This window comes from Eutrigla gurnardus (assembly GCF_963514095.1).
Source record: "Eutrigla gurnardus genome assembly, chromosome: 3".
Taxonomy (NCBI): Eukaryota; Metazoa; Chordata; class Actinopteri; order Perciformes; family Triglidae; genus Eutrigla; species Eutrigla gurnardus.
This window is the reverse complement of record NC_139917.1, coordinates 1,453,705-1,476,834: the sequence shown is the minus strand read 5'-3', so window position 1 is coordinate 1,476,834 and position 23,130 is coordinate 1,453,705. Positions and strand designations below refer to the sequence as shown.

Sequence of the window (23,130 nt, the reverse complement as noted above, 5' to 3'; positions counted from 1 at the left end):
TTTTTCTTATTCCTTTTTGTGGGCAGTATTAAGCACTGTACCGACATTAACTGTAAATATATATACATATATGTGAAACAGTTGAGGTGAGCAGCCGGAAGAATGATTTCCTTTTGGTTACAGAGTCTGGAGGAGGTGTAGCCTCACGTCCCTAACAGCTGCTTTTACACACATGAAGGCCAACACTTATCCAAAAGTGGAAAGCTAAGTCTGTTGTATAAAAACACAAATCACAAAAGATGATTTTCACATGGTGGTGGATGTGTTGGCTCAGTACCTCAACGTAATGATGTACTTTGGAAAAGGTTGTTTTTTGCAGTAAAAGAGGTGAAACATGAAAACACCTGTAAAGAAGGCACCTCTGATGAAATGTGTGGCTTTTTTTCATGTTAACAAACGAGCAAATCAGAATGTTTACAAACCCCAAAAGTCAACTCCTTCTCCCTTTAGAGAGGACCTATAATGCTTTCCTCCTCCTTCCTCTTTCCATTAGTGTGTTTGTTATATATCGTTGTGCATGTTAAAGGTCTCCAGACTGTCAAAGCATAAAGCCCATGCCCACAGAAACACTGCTCCTGAACTGCCTCAATTTAAATCATTTCTTCCGTAAAGTGATGTCACCAAGTAAGACATTTGCATAATATCTGTCCTTGTTTGTCCCGCCCTCTAGCAAAGCTAGTCAGAGTGAAGCTGATCATGGAGAATTCATTTTTATCACAATTCCTCAGCAGAACAACTCCTGTTTCTGACAAACACACAATAAGCGGTTGACCAATCAGAACAGACTAGGCTTTTTGGGAGGGAGCGGCAGGAGCTCAAACAGAGCGTTTCAGAGAGAGGCTAAGAAGAAGCTGCAGCACAGCCTGATGGGAAAATAAATCAAAGCATGTAAACATGTAGTAGGAACCTGAAATGTGTCTATACAGGCACTAGTTTGTGCTTGTCTATAGTTTTCTCCCAAACCATGTGGAATATTATTCCTTCCAGGATCCTTCTGGTAAAACCTGGTCAGACCTGGTTCTTTGTGTGTAAAAGCAGCTGAGTTTGACAAAATTCCACCCCCACAAAAAAAGTACCACCAGTGTCAATGAAGGTCGACTCCACCAGACTCGTCTCCTGTTCAGGTGTATCTCGATTGCATACAGTCAGTATTTTTAAGGGTCTAGTTTTACAGTAACAGTATTCTATCATTTCATTGCCTGACAATGGATGTCTTGTCAGTGTTTTTAACTTCAGATAAATTAAAAAAAATGTTATTTGTGCACTTATTGACCGTTGTGAGCGCTCTCTCTCTCTCTCTCTCTCTCTCTCTCTCTCTCTCTCTCTCTCTCTCTCTGTCTGTCTGTCTGTCTGTCTGTCTGTCTGTCTGTCTCTCTCTCTCTCTCTCTCTCTCTCTCTCTCTCTCCCCATTGTGGGATCAGTGTATAGTCTTACAGCATTGATTATAATCTGAAGAAATAACACAAATTTGATGAAAACAAATGAATTCATAATAATTCATGTAGAGTAATGTTATACTTGGTAAAAAAAAGAAGAAAAAAAAGACAGTGAATCTAGTTGTTGTTTGTGGCATGGTTATGCATTCAGTGGTCATCATTTCAATGATTAAAACAATACAAAAAAAGTCCTCATTTACACTGCCGCTGTTCTGCTGTTTCTGTTTTCCACTTTTTCGTGTGCAGTATTGCGGTTCCTCTTGCTAATGGTGTTGCTAAGCTAGCTCGCTTGCTCAGTTGTTTACCACCAAAGCAAATCTATATCGTAGCAGTCTGGCAAAATCGAGTCGTAAACAAGAAATCCACGACAGAAATTTCTAGCCTACAATTGCATGAATCTATGACTGCAAGTCTTAAGTGATATGATCATGGTGTTCTTTATGGCTTATCCTGATACTCGCCCTGGCCCCCCGTTATCCTGCACCCACCTCTGCTCACATCCTCTTCCTTTAATCACAACTCAGCTTTGGATGTCCAATTCACGTTTCTTCTCTTGTTATTCTTTTACCATATTTGAACTCAAAAGTGACCCACGTCTGATTTCCTGTGTGTCGTTGGTTGATAAGTAAGGCTCCATGTTACCTAGCAACAAGCACAGTCTGCCCAGCTCACACTCCAACATTTCAGGTTGCTGCCAAATCATATTTAGCTGTGCACAATCACGCTTGAAAACCTAGAAACACTAGCAGATAATAGATTCCTCTTGAATTGGATGTACACATGGGCCTTAAATACATGTGAGAATATGAGAGAAAATGTCATATTGGGTCATCTTTGGCAGGCGGTGCCGAAATGAAGACAAATCTGATAGTTAACCATAAGAAGATCCGGCTGCTGTTGTAATCAGTAAGATGATGTGAGCTGCTCTCTCCTTTCTTTACGTCTCCTCGTGTGCTCTCTAACCCCCATCTCCTTGTAAAGATGAATATGTGTATCAACACGAGCTGAGCACACAGATCTATAGCTGATGATGTCAGTCTGTGACCTCACACTGATAATCATATGTTTCAGATCCATTCATTTTGTCAGGTTGGACATTTTGGACGTTGGGAGTAGATTTTCTTTCTGCTTCACCATAGATTGTAGACTTTGTACGTCACTCTGGTTGATTTGTAGCAGGCTGACCTGATTCACTCCTCCATTTTTGTACATATCTGTGCCAACAGCTTGGGCAGACAGTGGCTTTTTTATTTGTAAAGACATATACTTGCTTGCATATATAAATAAAATGAAATACTACACTTGTGTACTTGTTAATAAGGTAATTGTTTTGAGTTTCCATCTTCAGCTCACAATTTAGCGCTTTTGTTGTTGTCCAAATCATTTTCACACAGGAAGGTATTCATGATAACAAATAATCAACAAGGTAAATGTTTCCTACTGTCTGCATCCAATGTTGTGTGTTTGTGTTTGCTCAAGCTATTTCTGGGATATCACAAGAATGTGACAGAAGTGAGGTCATGTGACCTGTGACCTTAGGAAAGTTCCTAATGGAATAAATGACCTTCCGTTATGAAAGGAAAGGAGCTCACGCCGACCCACAATCCCTTGTGAGAGCATTATTTACATTGCACATTAATGCAGACATATAGTAATTGGAATTGTGTTGATAAATGTGAGTGGACAGTGATAACAATTACATTTAAATGAATTTGTATTTCTTTTTCAGTCATTTTTTAAAAACGAAACTAAAATTAAAAATACAATGAAATGTAAATACAGAAAAAAAATTATTGATTATGAACAACATTCATAATCAACATAAACAAATATTAATTCTCTTGGAATAACACATTTATTTCCTGTTCGAAATGAAAACAGGTCAGACTTCTACTTCGGCTCTAGGCTCTACTGGCGTCAGCTACTGATCCGCAGGCAAGTGTAAAGCTTAGAGCGCCCTCTGCTGATGAGGCTGACTAATATCACTCACATAGAACACATTCCTTTAGAGTACCATGTGGTATAATATTATGGGCAATAGAGACAGTAGTTTGTTAATATTCTTTTCTTTTAAAACACACAGTGCCACATTTACAGTGTTACAGCAGTAAATGGGAGAGTTGGTTCAATAACGAGAAGCATCAGTTAAAAAAGCAATATAGGCCTATAAATATCAAGTAAACATAGCAACATATAACTCAACAGTTAAATTCACATTATTGCACATAGGGAATATTGATATTGAACAGTTTAACTCATATTCCATGTGTGAATGAACAGTGCTGATTTACTGACAGCAGGGTGGTTGTAACAGCAGGAAGGAGGAGCTGCTGGAACTGAAGCTTGTCAATGAGCCTGCCCATCAGTAAAACATTGTTGCTTTTGCCGAATAGCAGCCACTGTCACAGAAAATACTTGGTGAAAGTCGAGAGGAATTTGTGAACTGACTTAGTAATGCCTTTCTGTGTGAAGTTTGCAAACATTTCATTACAAGCCACCATAAGCTACTGGGCTCATGCCAGACCACGTAAGGCTGTAGCAGCAAAACCCACTGCAAAAAAGCAATATTGGATTGACCAACAGTTCGTTTTATTGCTCATGACCAATGATGTGTTATTATTTTTACATGGTTGTTACATAGTCTTTCCTTAACTGGTTTGGGTTTTATGAATGCCTTTTGACCAACACATTTAGTAAAAACATGCATAATAAAGTTATATACAGTGGGGTCTGTATGTGTTAGTGGTACCATTTACGTCCCTCAGATAGAAAGGGAGGACTATACACAGCTTAATGAAGAACAATCTGACATAAAACAAATATGACAACAAACATCGTAAGCAAACTATCAAACACATCCATATATACAGTATATATAAAGTCAATTTTATGGCACTAGAAAAATACTATGATGTAGAAATGGGTATAAATATCATCTGTCTAAAACTTTTTAAAATGTTTAAAAACATTTTTAATGTATTTATTTAAAGGGGAATTGCATTTACATGTCAACATCCAACGTCCACAAGTATGAGGAAGTATTACTGCAAAACAGGAAAAAGCTGGAAAGCCTTTAGTGGCTTCAGAGGGGATCATGTCACGTGAGACTACGAAGTTGAAAACTGCATTTTTTTCTGGAAGTGGAGTTAGGCCCCGTACACACAAAGCAAAACAAACTTTTTTTCTCTGTTTTGCCTTGGCGTCGTTTCAAGAAAATCCGCGTCCAGACGAATCCACTGAAAACGACTAAGTAGTACATATTCCAGGCCTATATGTGGCGCTGTTTCTGCTACAAAAATGCAAAGGAAGCGACGGAGCGTGACCGGATGTTTGCCGTTGCTGTGGCAACACGTGAGAGCTACGGCTAAATATCCACCAGACCACCCGATCAATAAACACCCATAAGATGACAATTTGGCTCGTATAAATAAAATCAACAATAAGCACCAACAGCCGTCACCCTAAGGACCTTGACGAGGCGTTGTCACACGTTGGGATGGATTAATTAGACAAATAAATGCCTACATTCATGGGAAGTTAGCTAGCGTTTTTTTGTTAGCATCGTAATAAAGTAGCTTTTTCCCCGAAATATCGCCCCCCTCTCTCGGCTCCGTTTTTTTTTTTCATACAGTGGCCCTGATACGCCGTCGTACAGACGAGCAGAATATCTGCTACGAGCACAGAGGCCGCCGTTGTTGTTGTTGTTGTTGTTACGAGACATCGCGGGGGAAGAAGTCAGCCTCGAGCGTCGAGGAGCGGGGCGATGATGTCAGCGTATTCGTTTTCGCCGTCCACACGAAAACGATCACGAAACGGAGGGATGCCGTTTTTTTCTTTTCCACCCTGAGAGCTGGTTTCAAACAAAGTGCGTTTTCACGCCTCAAAAAACGCCGGATTCGTATGGACGGCGGGGCGAAACGCACAAGACTTCTGCGTTTATGCACTGAAAACGTTTTCATGTGGACAGGCCCTTAGAAAGAAGTGAGCTTAGCAGCACTGTAGGCTGCTCCTCATCTCTGTCTGATAGACCAGAACTCACAGAACTTTTAGGACTGAGCGGTCAACTTAAAAGTGTTAAAGTCATCTTGGTAGCTAATTGCATTGGTAGCGACCTGTCAATCAGTGGCGCCGCCAGGATTCAATTTCAATGTACGCACAGAAACGGCAAATACAACAAATGGAAAAATACTTTTTTAAGACAAAATCTAATGTTTTCAGTATCAGTGAAATCAATAGCGTAGATCTGACTAAACCCAAGTGGTGTGTTTGAAGCAGCGTTGCGTCTATGCTGAACTGTTGCACTGCTGTCATGAATTAGAGCTTTTGTTTTTTGGTGATAGGCCCCGATGCAAATATTTTTTTTGTGCCCTCCATCCCTGCCCTAAACACAAGCGCACTGCTGTCAATCACAAGGTAGCCCCGCCCCTAAATCATCCCCTGCTTTCTGGTCTGTTGGACTCTAAATGGACCATAATGTACTAAATGAACATCATGCTGGATTGGAGAAGACTTGAAACTACAGAAGGGGACCATAAACTCATGTTCATGATGTTTACTGAGTATATCAAGTCAACCAGAGGAGTCACCCCCTGATGGCCAGTCGAGAGAATGAAATTGTAAGGCACTTCTGCTTTGGCTTCACTTTTCAGAACCAGAGGTTGCCGCCTGCCTGCACTGCTGTTTTTCATGCCAATCAGGCTGCCATGCAGCAAAACGAAAGTTAGGTTTAGGCAAAAACAAATCCTCTTAGTTATGGTTAGAAAAGCATCATAGTTGGCCTTAAGATATCTAGGTACTGGTTTAGGCAACATGAATGAACTCTCGGATCAGACATGTAGTGTTGAAGACCAGTGTCACGGTTGAAAGTCCAGTGTTGTTCGACCCATCCACCTTCCCACCCCCCACACCATAATATTTAATACTGCATTTAGTTGGTGTTTCCACCATGACTTTCCATTGGGATTGTTTTCATGCTGGGCGACACAAAAAACATGGACAATTCGTGTCCCTGTACACAAAACCAACAGCATTGGATGGAACATTAAATGATGCCCAGGTTTTCGTAGATGACATCATCAAGGGACTGGTCAGTGTCCGTAGTGCTGATACTGGCAGCAAGAGAGGAAGAGGAAGCAGAGCAGGAAGGGCTTGTGTTAGGGGACGAAGGAAGACTCAATGATGACGTTTTTTTGCAGACTTGAGCATAAAGGTGGGCAAACTGATCTGGTTTGCTTTCATTATTAGGAGAGACTTCCACCTTCTTGCTCACAGGCTCAGTGTAAATGGGTTCATCATCTGCAAAACACTTGTTTTTTTCTTTGCTCTGAAAGCCAATTTGTTTATCCTGGTCTGGAATGATTTTGTCGTACACCTCCGAGTAGACTGGATCCGGGTGATATGGGGTAAAGCAGGGAGCACTGGAGATGGGAGAGGGAGTGCCAGATTCTCTTGAAATGGGGGGTTTGAGCGGGAGAACACATGCAGGGTCTACATACAGACCTATGGGGGTCTGGGCTTTTGGTACTGATTGGATGCAATCAGCTGGGTCAGCATATACAGCCTCTGATTGGCCACAAAGATGACCTCCAGAGTGGCTGTCATGTGTGGGGACCAGTGGAAGAGGCATGAGGGTGATCGGAGCAGGCTGCACCGGTGATCCAATCATGTCTTCTATAGCAGCAGATTTACTTCCCCTCTGTGTGTTCTCCAGAATGCCAGCCATACTGGTCACAGCCAGAATGTTGGGCAGCGGGGAATGAGCCTGTGTTTTGACTACGATAACTTTCTCATCCTCTTGGTTTTGGTTGCCTGAAGTAACATTTGAAGACTTCCGTTTGATGGTCCTCTGAATCTGGGAGAATATTTTCTCAGCCTGCTGTGTCTCAAAGGTGAATGTTCCAGGACCAGATTCACAGCGTCGACCCGCCTCAATGGTTAAGGCCAGCTGGTAAGAAAAAACAAAGAGGCACATCACCACGCTTGTGAAAAAGACATTCTTTTGTTTTGATGATTAGTTGACTTGAAGTTCGCTATCTTGGAAGAAATCATTTTCTACAAAGTGTATTTGCACAATGTGAAATGTATTTATTAAACTTTGATGTGGTAAAATAGAACAACATCAAGTATGGAGTAATAATCATGATTGATTCATGAAATAAACTTGTTTGTGCTACGAGTACATTAAAAATGTATTTAATTATTTATTATTTAGTGTCTTGCTAATATACAAGCAACATACTATGAATATATTCTCAGTAATAATATGCTAATTTATACTTCTGGCTTATTCCAATTAATTAATGCTTCCTGTGCATTGTTACAACAACGTTTTGAGCATAATGTATGATAGTACAACTATTTTAAAGTGTGTTAAAGTTTTAAAAATACTTAAAAGTGTGATGTTAATACATGTTTAATATATTTCCAGACATTTCTTTGTTAGTATATTATATGTATATATATATATATATATATATATATATATATATATTATAAAACATTTTTTCACAAGTGATTTTACTGGGACCAGTATGAGCAGTTGCATAGGAAGTCAGTCATGATATTAAACCTTACCTTATCTTTTCCGTATCGTCTCAGCAGTTCGTAAGGCCATTCTCTAACAATGCTCTTTGTCTGTGTTTCTCTCAGCAGCAGCGCCTCTCGGCCCACCTGCAGCCAGTACGACCCCTTTAGGTCGCAGCGTGTCGCTGCGTCGGTTCTCTGAATCACCACCATGAACTCTGAGGAGAATCTTCATTGTCATTACTATAAAGTACTGCAGTTGGCAGAAATTAATCCCATAAACCAAACATACTATTAAATAGAGTGACAACATCATTTTGCAATCCTTAATAATCCAAGAATCAACTACTAGAATGTCGGTGTCAGAACAGAGGGAAAGCAGAGTGTACCACATTATCATTGGGAAGCAGTGAAAGCACTTTTGTAAGCAAAAGTGCCCTGTAGAGTTTCATATCAATATCTGTGCTATGGAGCTGTGTTTCTAAGAGAGGCTCTGTTTGTTTTTTCTAATATTGATGGACTTCAACAACAGTAAAGTTAATGCAGGTTTATTCGTTATAAACAAGCAAGAGAATAGAAAGAACAAGCTAATAAGAAATAATTTACAAATAATCTGGTTGATTTATTCTGGCACCAGTAAATTAAGCATTCATTCTGAAAACAAATTCTAAAAGAAAAGTGACTGTGTTTTTTTTTTACCTGGAGCCATAACTCTTCTCAAAAGTTGTTTAAACCAGTTTAAGTTCTTGAAATTCACAACGTGGCTTCCAACTGATAAATCATGATGGTCCATATAGATCAAGTAAACATCTCCACCACTGGGCTGTTTGAAAGAAGTCACTAGACTGTTAACTGAAATGTAACAGGGTGTGCTGTCAGTTTCACTCTAATCGACTGATCAACAGTTGATAGCAGTGCTCCAACAAAGGCAGGGGAGAAGTATAAGTATACGTTTTTTGGAAATAAGTTCTGCAGTATGTAGAGGCATTTAAAATGCGTAATTGATTTAAATTATCTTAGTCAACTAATCGATTGAATTAATCGATTAATTCGAGTGGGCAGCCCTGGAAAACACACAAGGCATTTTGGTGAGAAACTGTGAACACAAACATATCTTTCATATTTCAGGGTACCTTTAAGTTTCCCTCAAGTCCCAAATTAATGGCACACAAAGTAAGAAGTTATTAGAATAAGAATATTGATGGAGAACTTTGTTATGCCACTTTACCACGCTTTTTCAACGCATTTACATTTCTTTTACCATCAACATATTCAATCTTCAAATCATCAGGGCAACAAGAGCTCAAGAGATAAAAGATAAGCGTTACAATAACAGATGGTTTTAAATGTCGGTTGGTGAAAGAAGGGAAGCAGAAATATGAAACACAGAAGAAGATAAAAGCATAGGAACAGATGATAAACCTTCATCTGCTGAGGCGTAGATCTGGTTCTCCTGCATTTGGAGCTGATTCGAGCCTGAGTCAGCACCTTTCTGAGAGAGACAGAAGCACAGAGTTGGTAAAATAGAAAAGAATACCTGCAGCTGAGTGCTTACAGCACACGTCGCATTACCAACAATACAACCTCACCGCAGTTTGTGAAATATTCACAAACTTGATTTGATTTGTATACAGGGACATTAATTAGAAAAAGTATATATTTTGTATTGCTCAGGACAACTTTCAACCTACTTCAATTGGAAGTATGGTTCATGCATGTTTTTTATTCAGGACCCATCCACCTCCACAACATAAGTAATATTTCTCAATATCTAATATTACATCACTAGCTCTGATTTGATAATGGAGCCAGATATCATATTTTAGGTATATATTATATTTTTGTTTTGGTGGAGGATATGCTTCACCACCGGAGCCATTGGCACATGATATATTTCAGGTGAATGGATTCCTGTATCCCTGTCCCAATGCTGATGACGCAATGTTGAGTAGTTGGTATGATGAGGGATCCATCAGGTGGATCCTCTGAATCCAGTAAAAGAAGGCTACATTTCTCTGGGCTGCATTTGAAGGAGTCTTTGAAATGGGACAGCCTTTTCGTGGGCGCTGTGATGCATAAAGTCTTCAAATGCAAACTCAGAAGGATGTGGCCGCTGGATTGGGACACAAATGGTTGTACTGCAACATCCCTGGTTCGATTCCAGCTTTGGGACCTTTTCTCCCATTTCCAGTTTCTGTCTCTGTGAAATATGACGAAAATGCCTGTAGACCAGGCATTGTCTACAAAGCGATACATACACTTGCTGCAAATATGTACTCAAGGCCTGGAATAACAGGTTTGAACGTACTGACAATCCCTTCTGTGTCTAACTCACCTGAAACGTGCTCTGACACAGTTTTTCTACCCACTCGATGCAATCCTCCTTGAGGGCGGCAAACACCATCGTTCTGTCCCGTGTCTCCACACAGAACGCTGACATGTTCTCCTGCAGACAACACAGACAGCAGCTTGTAGTATTTGTAACTGGCTGATACATGCAAACATGATCAACAAGCAGGAAGGCTGACCATGGGACAGGCCTCTGCGTTTGGGGGGAGTCTGAGGACACTGATCAGCTCGGACAGTCGGACCAGCTTCTTGTCAGCATGAGACTGGTAGTGTCTCCTGACCCCAACTAAATGATCACCTCCAGCAATGCCACCTGGAGGAAACATCATGGATAGGAAAATAAGCACACATTCTTATAATACGAATCATTTAAAAAATGCAGGACTCCTAACATTTAGCAAACTGACCTACAGTGCAGCAGCACACCATTTGCCCTGTCAGGGAGTCTGATACCTGTTTTGCAAGACATCATTTTCAGTGAAGACAGAATCAGGATTGCGCTTTTTCGTTCATTTTAATTTCCTTTTCAGACTGACTGCATGACAGCAGTTAACAAACATTTTCATTCATGCAATGTGTAACCCCACCCCCTTTAGTCACAGTTGATAGAGGATAAGACGTGTCTGCAATGACGTCACTGTGATGAAGGTGCAATGGTTTTAGTCACCTTGAAGTTGCAACACACTCCCGGCCGATGAGACTGACTCCAGTCAACTCATCATTTACAGTTCAAGAGGATACAGTAATTGTACTGGTCTTCTCATGGTTATCCTGGAAGGTAACATAACTAGCCAAGAACGTACTTTTCCAACTCTTCCCACAAAAACATCTTTAATCCTTCCCATTTTCCAAAGATGTTTGGGCAGTTTATCCTCATTGATTAAGACCACATTACAGAAGAGGAGAAATGGGCTGATCTCAATTCCATGAGATAATCCTTCTTCCATTGAGTCCAAAACGTTTTGATAATCTGCTGTCTGTATTTCCACCTTTTGCTCAGCTGATCTTGATTTGGGTTAGGTGCTGTTGTTGTTGCGTTGCCAGTTGAGGGAAGTGTTGTCAGACGTTGACCTATCAAAAAGTGTGAGGGTGTTAGAGGGACAGGTTCCTCGCTGCTTGTGTGAGTGAAAGTGATAGGACGAGAGTTGACAACTGCTTCCACTTCTGTCAGAAGCGTCTCAATTACTTCGTACCTCAGAGATGCTTTTCCAATCACTTTGCGCAGGCAAGTCTTCACCGACCTTACCAATCTCTCCCACATGCCGCCCCACCAAGCGGCTCTTTCTGCAATGAACTTCCAGGTAATTCGTTTCTCTGTATAGAATTCCTGTATTTCCTTTGAAAATAGGGAATTCCACAATATATTCAGTTCCATATCAGCTCTTTTGAATGTTTTTGCATTGTCTGAATATATAGTTTTACAGAATCCTCTGCGTGACACTTAGGGCCCTAGTTTCGTGGCGCAGCGCAGGGCGGCGCAGGGTGGCGGAGCCGGCGCAATGCAAGTTTCGACCCGCGCAGCCTTGCGCACCGTCAGTTTGGTGGATCGCCTGCGCCAAGATGGGTGTGGTGGCGCAGTAGGGGGAGGCGTCACAGATTCAGCTTGGCGTAGCGGAAGTTTCGTGGCAATAAGCCTCGCCGAGACTGCGCTGAAAGCTCGCCAGCTCCAACCTGGTCTACTTTCGGCGCAAGGCGTAAATAAAGTCCATTCATTCAATGCGAATCACAGCTGGCGGAGTGGAAGTTTGGCTGACGGCGCGCAGTGCGCACACGTCACCGAGACCTCACAGGCAGGTTTCCACAGTTCCAGGCACATTCAAATGCAATACATAATCACAACAAACACTATTTAATGCAACTAATTGAATAAACACGTGAATTTATATCTATATAGATTGTCCCGTCACATCTGACGTCAGATCAAAGGCAGATGGCACGCGTAACGGAAACTCAGCCTCTCGGACCAAAACATCTCCCTCTCTCTCTCCTGTTTTTTATAATATGGGCATTGTTATTATTATGATACGCACGCACAGCGCGTGATGCGCGTGGTGGGAGCGGCGGCGCTGCTTCTGTCATCGGGTTGTCAAATGACGGAACTTGCACTGAACCTCCCCTAACGCATTAAAGGTGAGGAGAGGAGCTCATTTGATTGGTGAAGATCTGAATCGGCTGTATTAATCCCAGTCCACGCCTCGTCTCCTCCTCGTCTCCCACTCACGCCTTCTTCTCCTCCCTCTTTCCCACTTGCGCCGGTGGGCGAGACGGGAGGCGTGCCTGCACGAGCCTGCGCGGTGCACGAAACTTGCAAAGTCCAGGCGGACACACCCCGTAGGTGCGGCACAGGTGCGTTGAAAGCTGACTGCGCCTGGTCTACGAAACTAGGGCCCAAAGCGTCTAAATGCCAGTAGGAACTTTTCAGTTGTCATATCAGTCACTAGTTCTAAATTAATAGCTCTTGTGACGGGACAGGTGAAAAGTGCAATATAAACTTTGTCTTGAGTTTTCCAATACAACAGTCGGCGTATACCCAGCTATTTCCGTGACGCGAGTTTCATGCGAGAGTATGAAAAGATTTCGCTTAATTTTTTTATAAATGCTTATATTATCAGGTCGACAAACATTTATAAAAAATCGGCGAAACTTTTTCATATGCTGGCATGAAACTCGCGTCACGGAAACAGCTGGGTATACGCCGACTGCCATTAAACACCAATGAAGAAGAAGCTGTGTTAACACGGGTGCCGTCTACGCAAACAGCGTGTGGGGGAGTGAAACCTGTTGAATGCAGCCCCTTTTTAGCCTGTAATAGGCTGTTTTTTTAGTTGTTCTCATTTGTATATACTGGAAACAATTTCATTTTCTTACAACCCTCTCAGTAGCTAATAGTAGCATTCAGCACTGAATGCATAGCCCCTAGCTCCTGTTCGCAGTAGGTGGGCAATACAGTGGGTGAGTTGCATTTGTTTCACCTTTTTAATTTAAGTGGTTGTGGCCAGCTTAGAGCAGCCTTATTATCAGTTAGCCCTTTTTCAGCCATCCGTGGCTGTTGGGTACCACTGTCTGTTTACATAACAAAACAAGACCACAACGGAGTGATGGCCTCACACTCCTGTCGATTTTGTCGGGGTGCTATGGACCCCTCTGATGGCCACCGTGAATGCCCCTCTTGCTTGGGCATGGCACATTTGCTGGAGGACATTGAGAACCCCTGCTCAGTGGCAGTCGAACTGTCTGTGGAGGAACGCATCCGGAGAGCCAGGCAAACAGAGCAATCTGTTCGGCCGGGGGCAGTGCAGCCTCCACTGAGTGAAGGCTGACTCATTGCCAGAAAGCATTCCCGGAAGCGCAGACATGAGTGCGCGCCTGACCATAGGCAGAGGCACGGCATGGGTAAGAGACATGCTCACCAGCCTTTGCATAGCCCAGCTTATGCCGAAAAGGACTTGGGTGACCAGAGCCAGCAGCCCGACACTCAGACTCAAATCCTAGCTGCCATACGTGGTTTGTCTGATAGGTTGAGTAGAATTGAGGCCCAACGTCCTGAGACAAGGATCGCGTCGGAGCCAGGAGATTCAAGGGGTTCCTCTCCTGACAAGTTACCGCCCTATCAGCAGGGGAACAGTTATCATCCAGATGTTCTCTCTCTCTTCGCGCCAGCTTCCCCTTTTGGAGGTAGTGGACAGTCTGGCGCAGCAGCTGAGTCAGATCAGTTTAACTCCTCACAAGTTGAGGGGAGCTCCGGTCTCAGCAACATGGCTGAAAGTGAACCCTCTACCATGGACATCATCTCCAAGGTGATGAGTGCAGCAAAGATTGTGGGACTTAATGTCCCACCCGAGGTTCCTGCTCCAGTGGATGGAGTGTGGGCAGGCATCTCTCGGCCCCAGCAAACAGTGTCTGTTCCTGTGACTGGGGATTATTTGCAAATGCTCAGAAAGGCATGGAGCGCCCCTAGTGGGGCCCCTCAATGTAATGCAGGCTGCCGTAGTATCACTAAGGTCCAGTATGCACCAGACACTGGTTTGGGTGATATGCCACCAGTCGAGCAGGAGATGGCGGCCTTAACATCTCTAGGCCCAAGCTGTCCGGTAAAGGAGTGCGACAAGACCGACAGGCTGGTGTGTCGGACGTACAGTGCTGTGACATGGGCTGCTCGGTTAGGCAATGCACTTACCATTTTATTGGCAGCTCTTAGGCGAACAGCCAATCCTGAGGACCGTGACACTATGAACCTGATTGATTCCACTCTTGTCATTCATTCCCAGCTAACAAAGGATGTTGGTTCTGCCATGTCATCAGCCATGATGTCACAGAGGCAGATATGGTTGGCACAGACGTCTCTGCCGGAAAATATCCGGAAAGAGCTCACAAACATGCCAATTGTGCCAGGCCAGGTCTTTCATCCTGGCTCCTAGGGGTTGTTGGATAGAGCTGAACAGTCTCGCCAAGCACGATATTGTGTCCAGCGCGCATTTGGCAGGACCACAGTTGCCAGGTATAAGCCAAGGAGCTCCCAGCCTCCACACCAGCCCTCTGGGGCCCAGTGGGATTATGGCAGGCGGCTGAATGTGGGTTTCTCGAACCCTAGTGGGGGTGCGACACAACGCCGGCACGGGTTTCGGCCCCGTCCTCCTGCTAGGGATGTACCCCAGAGGAAGCGTCCCCCCCAGAGGTTCAGGGGTGTGAGGACGGCCGTCGAGGCTCACTCCCAGCTGTGCCTCGATAGCTGGGTCGAAAAAGTGTCAGACCCATGGGTGCTGGCTACGGTATCGAAAGGGTACAGAATTCAGTTTATTATTCCAAAACTCAAAAACTGTTTTTTTCCCTTAGATCGTTTAATACGTACTATATGTATATGTGTGTAAAAGCCTGTCCTGCATGCAACATCAGACCGATAACTCGACAGGAGCTGCATCGTGCAAATGCATCTGCTGTGCTTACATAACACCATCACCAATTCTAGGCTCTATTTAAGCTGTCAAACTCAGTGCTCATTTCCTGCTGCTGCTGCTGCTCGCCCGGCTGCTGTATACATCTCAAACACATCCACCACCCAGCATCCACCTGTGGGCTGTTTCCCATGACAGGGACTGTCACAATCTCCCCTTGCTCATTGTTTTCATATGGCTTCATGTTTCACTTCCCATGACGTGATATGAAAAAGTTATATAGAGGTCAAGTCCTGCCCCCTTCAAGTGGACCACCATGGGACCTCACCTTGGAAAAAATATGTACGGTAGACACAATCTTTGATCACTTTGAATTGTACTATGAATTACACATACGATGAATGATCATTTAACATGCTAAGAAAGTCACATTTTGTAATATAACTGTTGGAATAAGACTGTGAAAATATATAATTAGAAAGATGACTTCTAAAAGTGTCAAAAGTGGCGTCTCTCTCTCAATCTACGATACCTTTGTGTTCGGTCCCAGGATGTAACGTTACTCACACTAACAACAGCTCTTGCTTGTTCTTTCTCTTCCCGATAAAAAGAGTCGCTGGATAAAAGTCATCAGGTAAAATAACGTTACATTAGTGATTACTGGAACATAGCTAAGTTAGCTAGCTAGCTAGCTGGTAAACCAAGCTAACGGTTGTGTTGGTGACATACATTGAGTGAGATGAGAGATCAAACAAACTGAGACTTTCTTGACTGCAAAAATGATCTTTTAAATTGACAAACATCATATGTGTCATTCATGGTAGAATTCAAATGCTGCTTGGTGTGCTGTTCACCTGATCCACCTGTCGCTCCTCCACAGTCTAAATATGGTCGCTTCTGTTCTCTGGTTGCAAACATTCCGGGATGATGACGGCCAAAATGCCAACTCAAGGCTTCATGACCATAATTCACAAACCAATGGGTGATGTCACGATGACTTCGTACCTTACTTATATACAGTCTGTGGTTGAACCATAAAAATCAGCATCAGGGTATAGTACTATATGAAAATAACTGTACTCACCAAATTATTGGTATAAAATGAGACTTAAGTGCTGATTTGTTGGAACTTTACCTCCCATATCCTGGATCTCCAGTCGACCCACTCCACTGCTACTGGGGGGAAACAGAGACAACCACACCGGCTTCCATTTCTGAGAAGAGAGAGCGAGATATGCTTAATGACAGAGTAAGTGGATGTTCATTGGAAGTCACATAGGCTCCACCCTCTACAGAACTCTTTGAATAATACACTCCTCACAAGCATGCATTCGGAAACAGCAACAAAGAGTCTGCCAAGCACTGTCCAAGATTGTCTGCCGACAGCAGTGGGATCACTTCCAACACTGTAACGTGATGCTTTGCTGCAACCAGAGCAAGCTGGAGCTTGAGATTTATTGGCGTCAAAGTCCCAGCTCTTGCCACTGATATTCCTTTGCTGCCTCTGGTCATCCCCGCTGAGACACCAGCTCCCTGGATATCAGCCAACATCTTTACTGCGGGTCTTCCCACTTCTGATGATCACTGTGCTTCTCATTTGTGATGAACATTGTGGCGGGGTGTCTTGGGCTATTGCTGCCAACCCTCCTGCTGAAGTTAATGAGCCATATCTGCCGTTAGGAGGGGGAGCAGGACCCTGCCACACCAACAGATTAGTATATGAGAGTATATAGGGGTTGTGCTTGATCCGTTCAGACTGCAGGCCATTCTGTCAGACCACAGAAGGACAGCCCTGCGCAACTGTGGCAGAGTAAGTAGTGATGAAATCAATCATCATGCTGGTGCTGGGGTTTAAGGGCTCCTGCACATGCAGAATGACTTGCAATAGCATGGGTCCCCAATTCAATTCAATTCAATTTTATTTATAGTGTCAAATCACAACAGAAGTCATCTCAGGACACTTAACACATTGAGCAGGACTAGAATACGCTCAAAATTTCAAGAGTCAACACAATTTCAAATTCCCAACATCACCCAGGGGAAAGCGTTACAGCGACAGTGGCGAGAAAAAACGGCCTTAATAGGCTTTTAAGCAGAAATCTCGTGCAGCCCAGGCCCTTGGGTTCCAACTGCATTTGGTGTTGGTAGTATGGTAGTAGTAGCATTAACAGTAGTGGTGGTATTAACAGAGGCAATAGTATCAACAGTAGTAGTCCATGGCAGCAGGCACAGCCACGCCGAGATGGATCCATCCCAACCACGTCGCCGTAGACCAGAAAGCAGGAGTAGTTGAGCAGTCACACAGCGGGCAGGTGGAACTACAATGTGGTGTTTCCAGCATCAGGCCAGTTAGCAGTCTGCATCGGTCAGGACCTCAGTGGACTCTGCTGGACCAGAAAGCATAGCCAGACTCCCGGGAGTGATCCCGGGAGTAGTCAAGTTAGTGACAGTAGAGATGCCGATTTTAGTCAATTACTTTAATTAAAAATACTGGCGGTAAGAGGCAAACAAGACCACAACATCGGTGCAGTCCGGATCAGGTTCCACCACGGCCCAGGGAGACCTGCTAGGCAAGAGAGCACAGGGACTCCGGGGGAACATACACAGAGAGAGCGCGCGCGCGAGAGAGAGAGAGAGGCTCAGTGTGCCACTATAATCCCCCAGCAGTCTAGGCCTATAGCAGCTTAACCAAGAGCTGGCTCAGGGCAAACCTGGGCCAGCCCTAACTATAAGCGGTGTCAAAGAGAAAGGTTTTAAGCCTACTCTTAAATGTGGGAACAGTGTCTGCCTCACGAATCAGAACCGGAAGACGGTTCCACAGAAGAGGAGCTTGATGGCTGAAAGCTCTGGCCCCTGTTCTAATTTTGGAGACTTTAGGAACTACAAGTAACCCTTTATTCTGAGAGCGTTGTGCTCTAGGAGGACAGTAGGGTTTAATGAGCTCTTTAAGATATGATGGTGCCAGTCCATTAAGAGCCTTGTAAGTGAGGAGAAGGATTTTAAATTCTATTCTGGATTTTACTGGCAGCCAGTGCAGAGAAGCTAATACAGGAGAAATGTGATCCCTTCTTCTGGTTTTAGTCAGAACATGAGCTGCAGCATTCTGGACCAGCTGGAGAGATTTAAGAGATTTATTAGAGCAGACCACACATGTTGCAGGGAACACAGCTGCTAAGACAGTTTACTGATGCGTACCTGACAGGGTGGGGAGGGATATGTCTGGGTAAAGTAGTAAGGGATGTATGGACCCAATGGGGGCTCAATGCAACAACCTCCTCCAGCTACAGTGTTCTTGGCCCTTCAACACTTCAGGCCTCTTATACAGAAGACGCACATGTTGGTGAGGTCTAACAACCCCTGCATCAACTGGCAGGGAGGAAACCACTACCCATTTCCGGATTGTAGAGCCCCTGTTGTTTCTGAAGACTCTCCATATTCCCAGGATGGGAAAGCGGAAGTGGACTGATACCCACTGTCTGCTATGGTACTGCCTGGCACAGCAGAACAATCTACCCCTGGGGATTGAGAGCAGGTCTGGGGTGCTCTCTCTCAAGAGGCAGGTGTAATAGGCATGCTGCCCAATCTGAGCCATCTTCTCCAGGACTGGCTCCTGAGAGGGAAGTGTTGAGGAGGGTTGGGCTATAACTACAAGTGGTGCAGACCATCCAGGTGGCTAGAATAGGTTCCACCATTGCCTTTTCCATGGCAATGTGCTCTGGGTTCCAATGCAGGTGCGAAGAAATACGCTAGATCCACTGTTCTGTTCAGTTGGGACTGTGCAGTGATGCGTGTCTCCCTTTAAGCCTCTGGAGTGCTCCTCTCTTAAGGCATTGTCATTCAAGACAGCTTCGTTGTTTGCACTGACCTGGCTAAGAATGTGTAAACTTCTCTCAGTGTAGCCCACCTGCTTGCTGCTTCGTGGTGACCTCAGCAGGCCTACCTTAGGACCAAATCCCTCCTTTGTTCCCAATAACTTCAGCAATTCTTTAATTTGTATTATAAAGCTGCTTCTTTTTGGCTTCCACCCCATGCAGAAAAGGGCCAGCTATGTCCAGTTCATATGTAGGCATGTTATGTTGAATTCACTGCCACCATCAATTGCATTGAAGAGCCATTGGGTGTGTTTCGGGATGGTTTGGCTGGTAAAACCTGATCCAAGATATGGCTGTAGGACTGGCTTTGTGAGTACATCTCCCAAGCCTTTAGGTACACACTGCCATTGGCATCTGCACACACTCATACGGTTTTATCTTGGATATGTTGGGATATGTCCAGGTTTGAACATCTGGAATGAACCAGAAAAGGGTGTGATGTGTGCTGCATACTCCCTAATTACTTGGGTATTGGGGTGTACAGGGTGTCTGCTGCTTGTCTTTGAGCCCTGCAGGGTTAGACCATAGTTCTTCTCTGTTCAGTTACATACATACCAGTTACATACATACCAGCTATATACGTTGCTTGGCTATGTATCCCTACTTCTCCACTGTGGACAATATCCGTTTGTGCTGAGATGGGTGAAAATGTCAAGCAGCAATGTTGACTGCATTATATACTATAGGATCCATGGATATTTGGGTTGGCACCCAGCTACACTGCAAATTTGTGGTGGGTGAATGCATGCTCGTGATTGGAAAAGGTTAAGGGACTGTTTGTTATTTATTTTAAGACCCACCGGAGGGATTGTTGGACCTCTGGTCACTTCATGCAATATCATTTATTTTAACATGACCCCCCCCCCCCCCGGACAGTTTATCAACTCAATTTGTCACATCACAAATACTGAGTGACGTTAATAGTCGTATATTATGACATCGCATCATGAGGGCACTACTAGATCTAAATGGTTAAATGAATGTGTTAAGTGTGCTCATAGCTCAGTGGTAGAGTTACAGCCCCATCTACCGAGGCTCCCTGCAGCGGTTACAGGTTTGAGTCTTCTTTTAAAGCATGTCTCCCTCTCACGCTGTCCTCCCGCAATACAAGGCAAAAAAAACTTTAAACAAATTAATTTATTGCTGAGATGTATTTTTATAGTAAATTTGAAATGTTGCAATTTTCATGACAAAAGCTGAGGAACCCCCCCAACTAAAAATTGTTGGGTGACCCACCCTCAATAAAGAATATTAAGACATAATCCCCCCTCCCTATTTTCCTCCGGTGGTCCATTCCATAAATACAGAACAGTTCCTAATACTCATAGAGCCCAGGAGATGGCTCAGGCTGTGCTTATAGAACTATGGTTTCAATATGGTAACCTTCGTTATGACAGATCAGGATAACACTGGCTGCAATGTGAATATATCTATGGCACATATATTAGTTCAAGCTTATGATGGTTCACATACTTTTCTCCTCCTCTACATGAATGAATGAATAAGCTTTAATGTCCCTCAAGGGGCAAGTCAGTGCACAACAGTGGTCAGCACAACAAACACACCAGACAACACACAAAGCAATAGTAAATAAATAAAAGTACATTATAAAAATAAAACATAACAGTATGAGAATTTCCAGAATACATCGTAAAAACTTGTAACCTGCAAGTTACACCAAATCATCAACTACAGCTGATTCAGATATTTAACAGCTGATGGAACAAACGATCTTAGGTATCTATTCGACCTGGCCTTCCTAGAAAAAGCCAGCCTCCTTCCTGAAGGTAATAGTCTGAACTCCTTGTTCAGAGGATGTTCCGGATCTGCTAGTATGGCCTTTGCCTTCCGAGCACACCTGGCTTGATGAACCTGACCTAGATCTTCAAGGTCAATGCCGATGATCTTTCGGCACTGTTTAATGGTGCTACTTAGTCTGTTTTTATTAGCGAGGTTGAGATTGCCAAACCAGCAGATCATAGAAAAAGTGAGAACAGACTCAACAAATGATGAATAAAACATTCTCACATGAAGTCCACCTTCTGCTCCTGGAACACATGCACCAACCCCAACCTAAACCATTTCCCTGTGAATGGGATTGTCAGTTTCAACCCTCCCACATGTGACGCAGACAGGTAAACATTAATCACGTACTCTCTGTGGTTTCCACTCATACGCAAATCCACATCACTTCAGTCTTTCCTTAAAAAGAAAAGAGGGAATGTGTGGCTGTCTTTATGAACTTAACAGAGCTGTAAAGGGACAAATGTTACAGGACTATATATTACATATTCTTACTCAAAGCACCTCATGTTTCATGTACTCAATCATGTACAGCAGATTATTTGCAATGGACACTTTGCATTTCTATATGGTTTCAGGTTATAAGTGTGATGGTTGAGTTTCAGGTTGAAGTCTCTGCAGTGATAGGAAACAGCATGAGCACACCGCTGTCAGTGCTGCACAGGAATGTGGAAAACGTGTTCTGTTTCAACTTGTTCATATGCAATCCAGCTCTTCCCTCAGAGCTAACTGTGGAATCTGAGCAAAACCAGGACAAAATAATAGCTTATAATATATTTATGTCTATCTTTCTATTTACTATTGCTTCAATTCAGTTTCATTACAATGTTCATATGAGGTTGATATGATTATATTTTTCTGTAATCATAACACAAAGCAATTATTATCCGCTGCTACAAAACAAGGCTGTGTCATATCAGGCTCATGCATGCTCTTGGAAAACAGCTAAGGTTAAATCTCTTATGTACTCACTTTTCCAGCTTTGTGTGGTTGGAGGTAAACCTTCCCTGTCTTGGTGTGAGAGTCCATCTGGGAAGCAAATGTGCTTCAGTTCTGACCTTTGGATTCAAAAAGACGTGTGAGGTTTCCTTTTCTTTCTTTTTTTTCCTTTGGTGAATAGTAGAGTGAGGGCGGGACTCCAGTGAAACATTCTTGAAATATGATCCTCACCTGATACACAGAGGCTCCACACGTAGAGGTGTAGCCTTGATCCCAAAAGTGAGCAGGACATGCGCTTGTGGTTTTATATATATTAAACATACACATTGAAACATCTGTTAGAGATTGTATGCATTAATAAACATGATGAATGAACGCAAACACACACACGTTTTTATGATAGTAAGGATTTTTGGTTGATAGAGCAAAAACACAAACACTGTTCAACACAATTCTTTCAAGAGGTCTTACTTGTCAATTGGCGCTGCTGTAGTCACTATGACAGACCTGTGAGTCCCTGATCACTTTAAGACAGCTTGTATTTAGGTTTAACCCCCCCCAATCGTTTCTGGACTATTTTAGACCTATTTCACAAATGTTTGAAATAGGTCTGTGGAGAAAAAAGTGATAAAAGTGTGGAGAAAATGTGTCACAGAGCAGCTCCTTTACTGTATGCTTTCTGTGTTCTTATGCGTTGCTTTTGTACGTTTATTCTTGTATGCTTGTTATTCCTGTTTTCTGTGTTGATGTTACTGAAAAGCACTTTTTATCCTAAAGATGCAGTACAAGCAACATTTTAATTACTAACAATATAATGTTATACAGTAGGGTACAATACAACAGAAATGTGATGTTTTCTCCACATTCTCACAGTTAGCTTTACTTTCAGTAATGCTGCCTTTGAGTTTAAATTATGCAAAATATCACCAGGCTGGAGGAAAGGTCACTTCTAAATATAACAAGGATGCAAGTTGACACAAGCTTCAACAAGGATGCTTCCTCTTCTCTGACAAGACTTCTGCTTTGATCAGTAAAATAAAAATCAATTGCCCATTATTGACTGCAACTCAGTACAGCACCGGTGTAGTAAATTCACCCTTGTTTAAATGTGCCATTGTATCGTGTTGTTGACAAATTCTAAATCAACTCTATGGAGTGCTGTATTGGACTGCAATGTAACACAAAGCAATTCAAAGGCTCATTGCAGTTGAACCAGTGGCTGCAGAAAAATACACCTCAATCATAGGCAACAACATCTTGCCATGTGGATCTGGATCGATCCTGATTCTCCCCACTTAGGCGCAAGAGTGATTGACC

General features: G+C 43.2%; 2 protein-coding genes across 2 annotated transcripts in view; one reads left to right on the top strand and one right to left on the bottom strand.

The window, feature by feature from the left end:
* LOC311010476 (uncharacterized protein) overlaps positions 1–16,328 on the top strand; it is a 126,665-nt gene extending 110,337 nt beyond the window's left edge. Inside the window, exon 2 of the mRNA XM_084004986.1 lies at positions 11,779–16,328. Coding sequence (XP_083861112.1) covers positions 13,697–14,725 — 1,029 coding nt within the window. The 5' untranslated portion in view covers positions 11,779–13,696 and the 3' untranslated portion in view covers positions 14,726–16,328. The remainder of the gene's footprint in view (positions 1–11,778) is intronic.
* Positions 3,156–21,981, bottom strand: LOC311010470 (docking protein 3-like). The gene is made up of 7 exons (XM_084004977.1): positions 21,847–21,981; positions 16,335–16,413; positions 10,487–10,620; positions 10,294–10,404; positions 9,381–9,450; positions 8,010–8,176; positions 3,156–7,380 (listed from the first exon to the last, which is right to left on the bottom strand). The coding sequence occupies exons 1-7, from the start codon at positions 21,901–21,903 to the stop codon at positions 6,478–6,480; spliced, it is 1,521 nt and encodes a 506-aa protein (XP_083861103.1). The 5' UTR covers positions 21,904–21,981; the 3' UTR covers positions 3,156–6,477.
* Positions 21,982–23,130: the final 1,149 nt, after the last annotated feature.

Excerpts from the sequence above, each read along its gene's own strand:
- LOC311010470 (XM_084004977.1), bottom strand. The coding sequence starts at position 21,903 with ATGGACTCTCACACCAAGACAGGGAAGGTTTACCTCCAACCACACAAA. Across the intron at positions 10,621-16,334 it reads GGAGATCCAGGATATGGGAG|GTGGCATTGCTGGAGGTGAT; the intron begins GTAAAGTTCCAA and ends TGTTTCCTCCAG. Across the intron at positions 7,381-8,009 it reads GACGATACGGAAAAGATAAG|CTGGCCTTAACCATTGAGGC; the intron begins GTAAGGTTTAAT and ends TTTTCTTACCAG.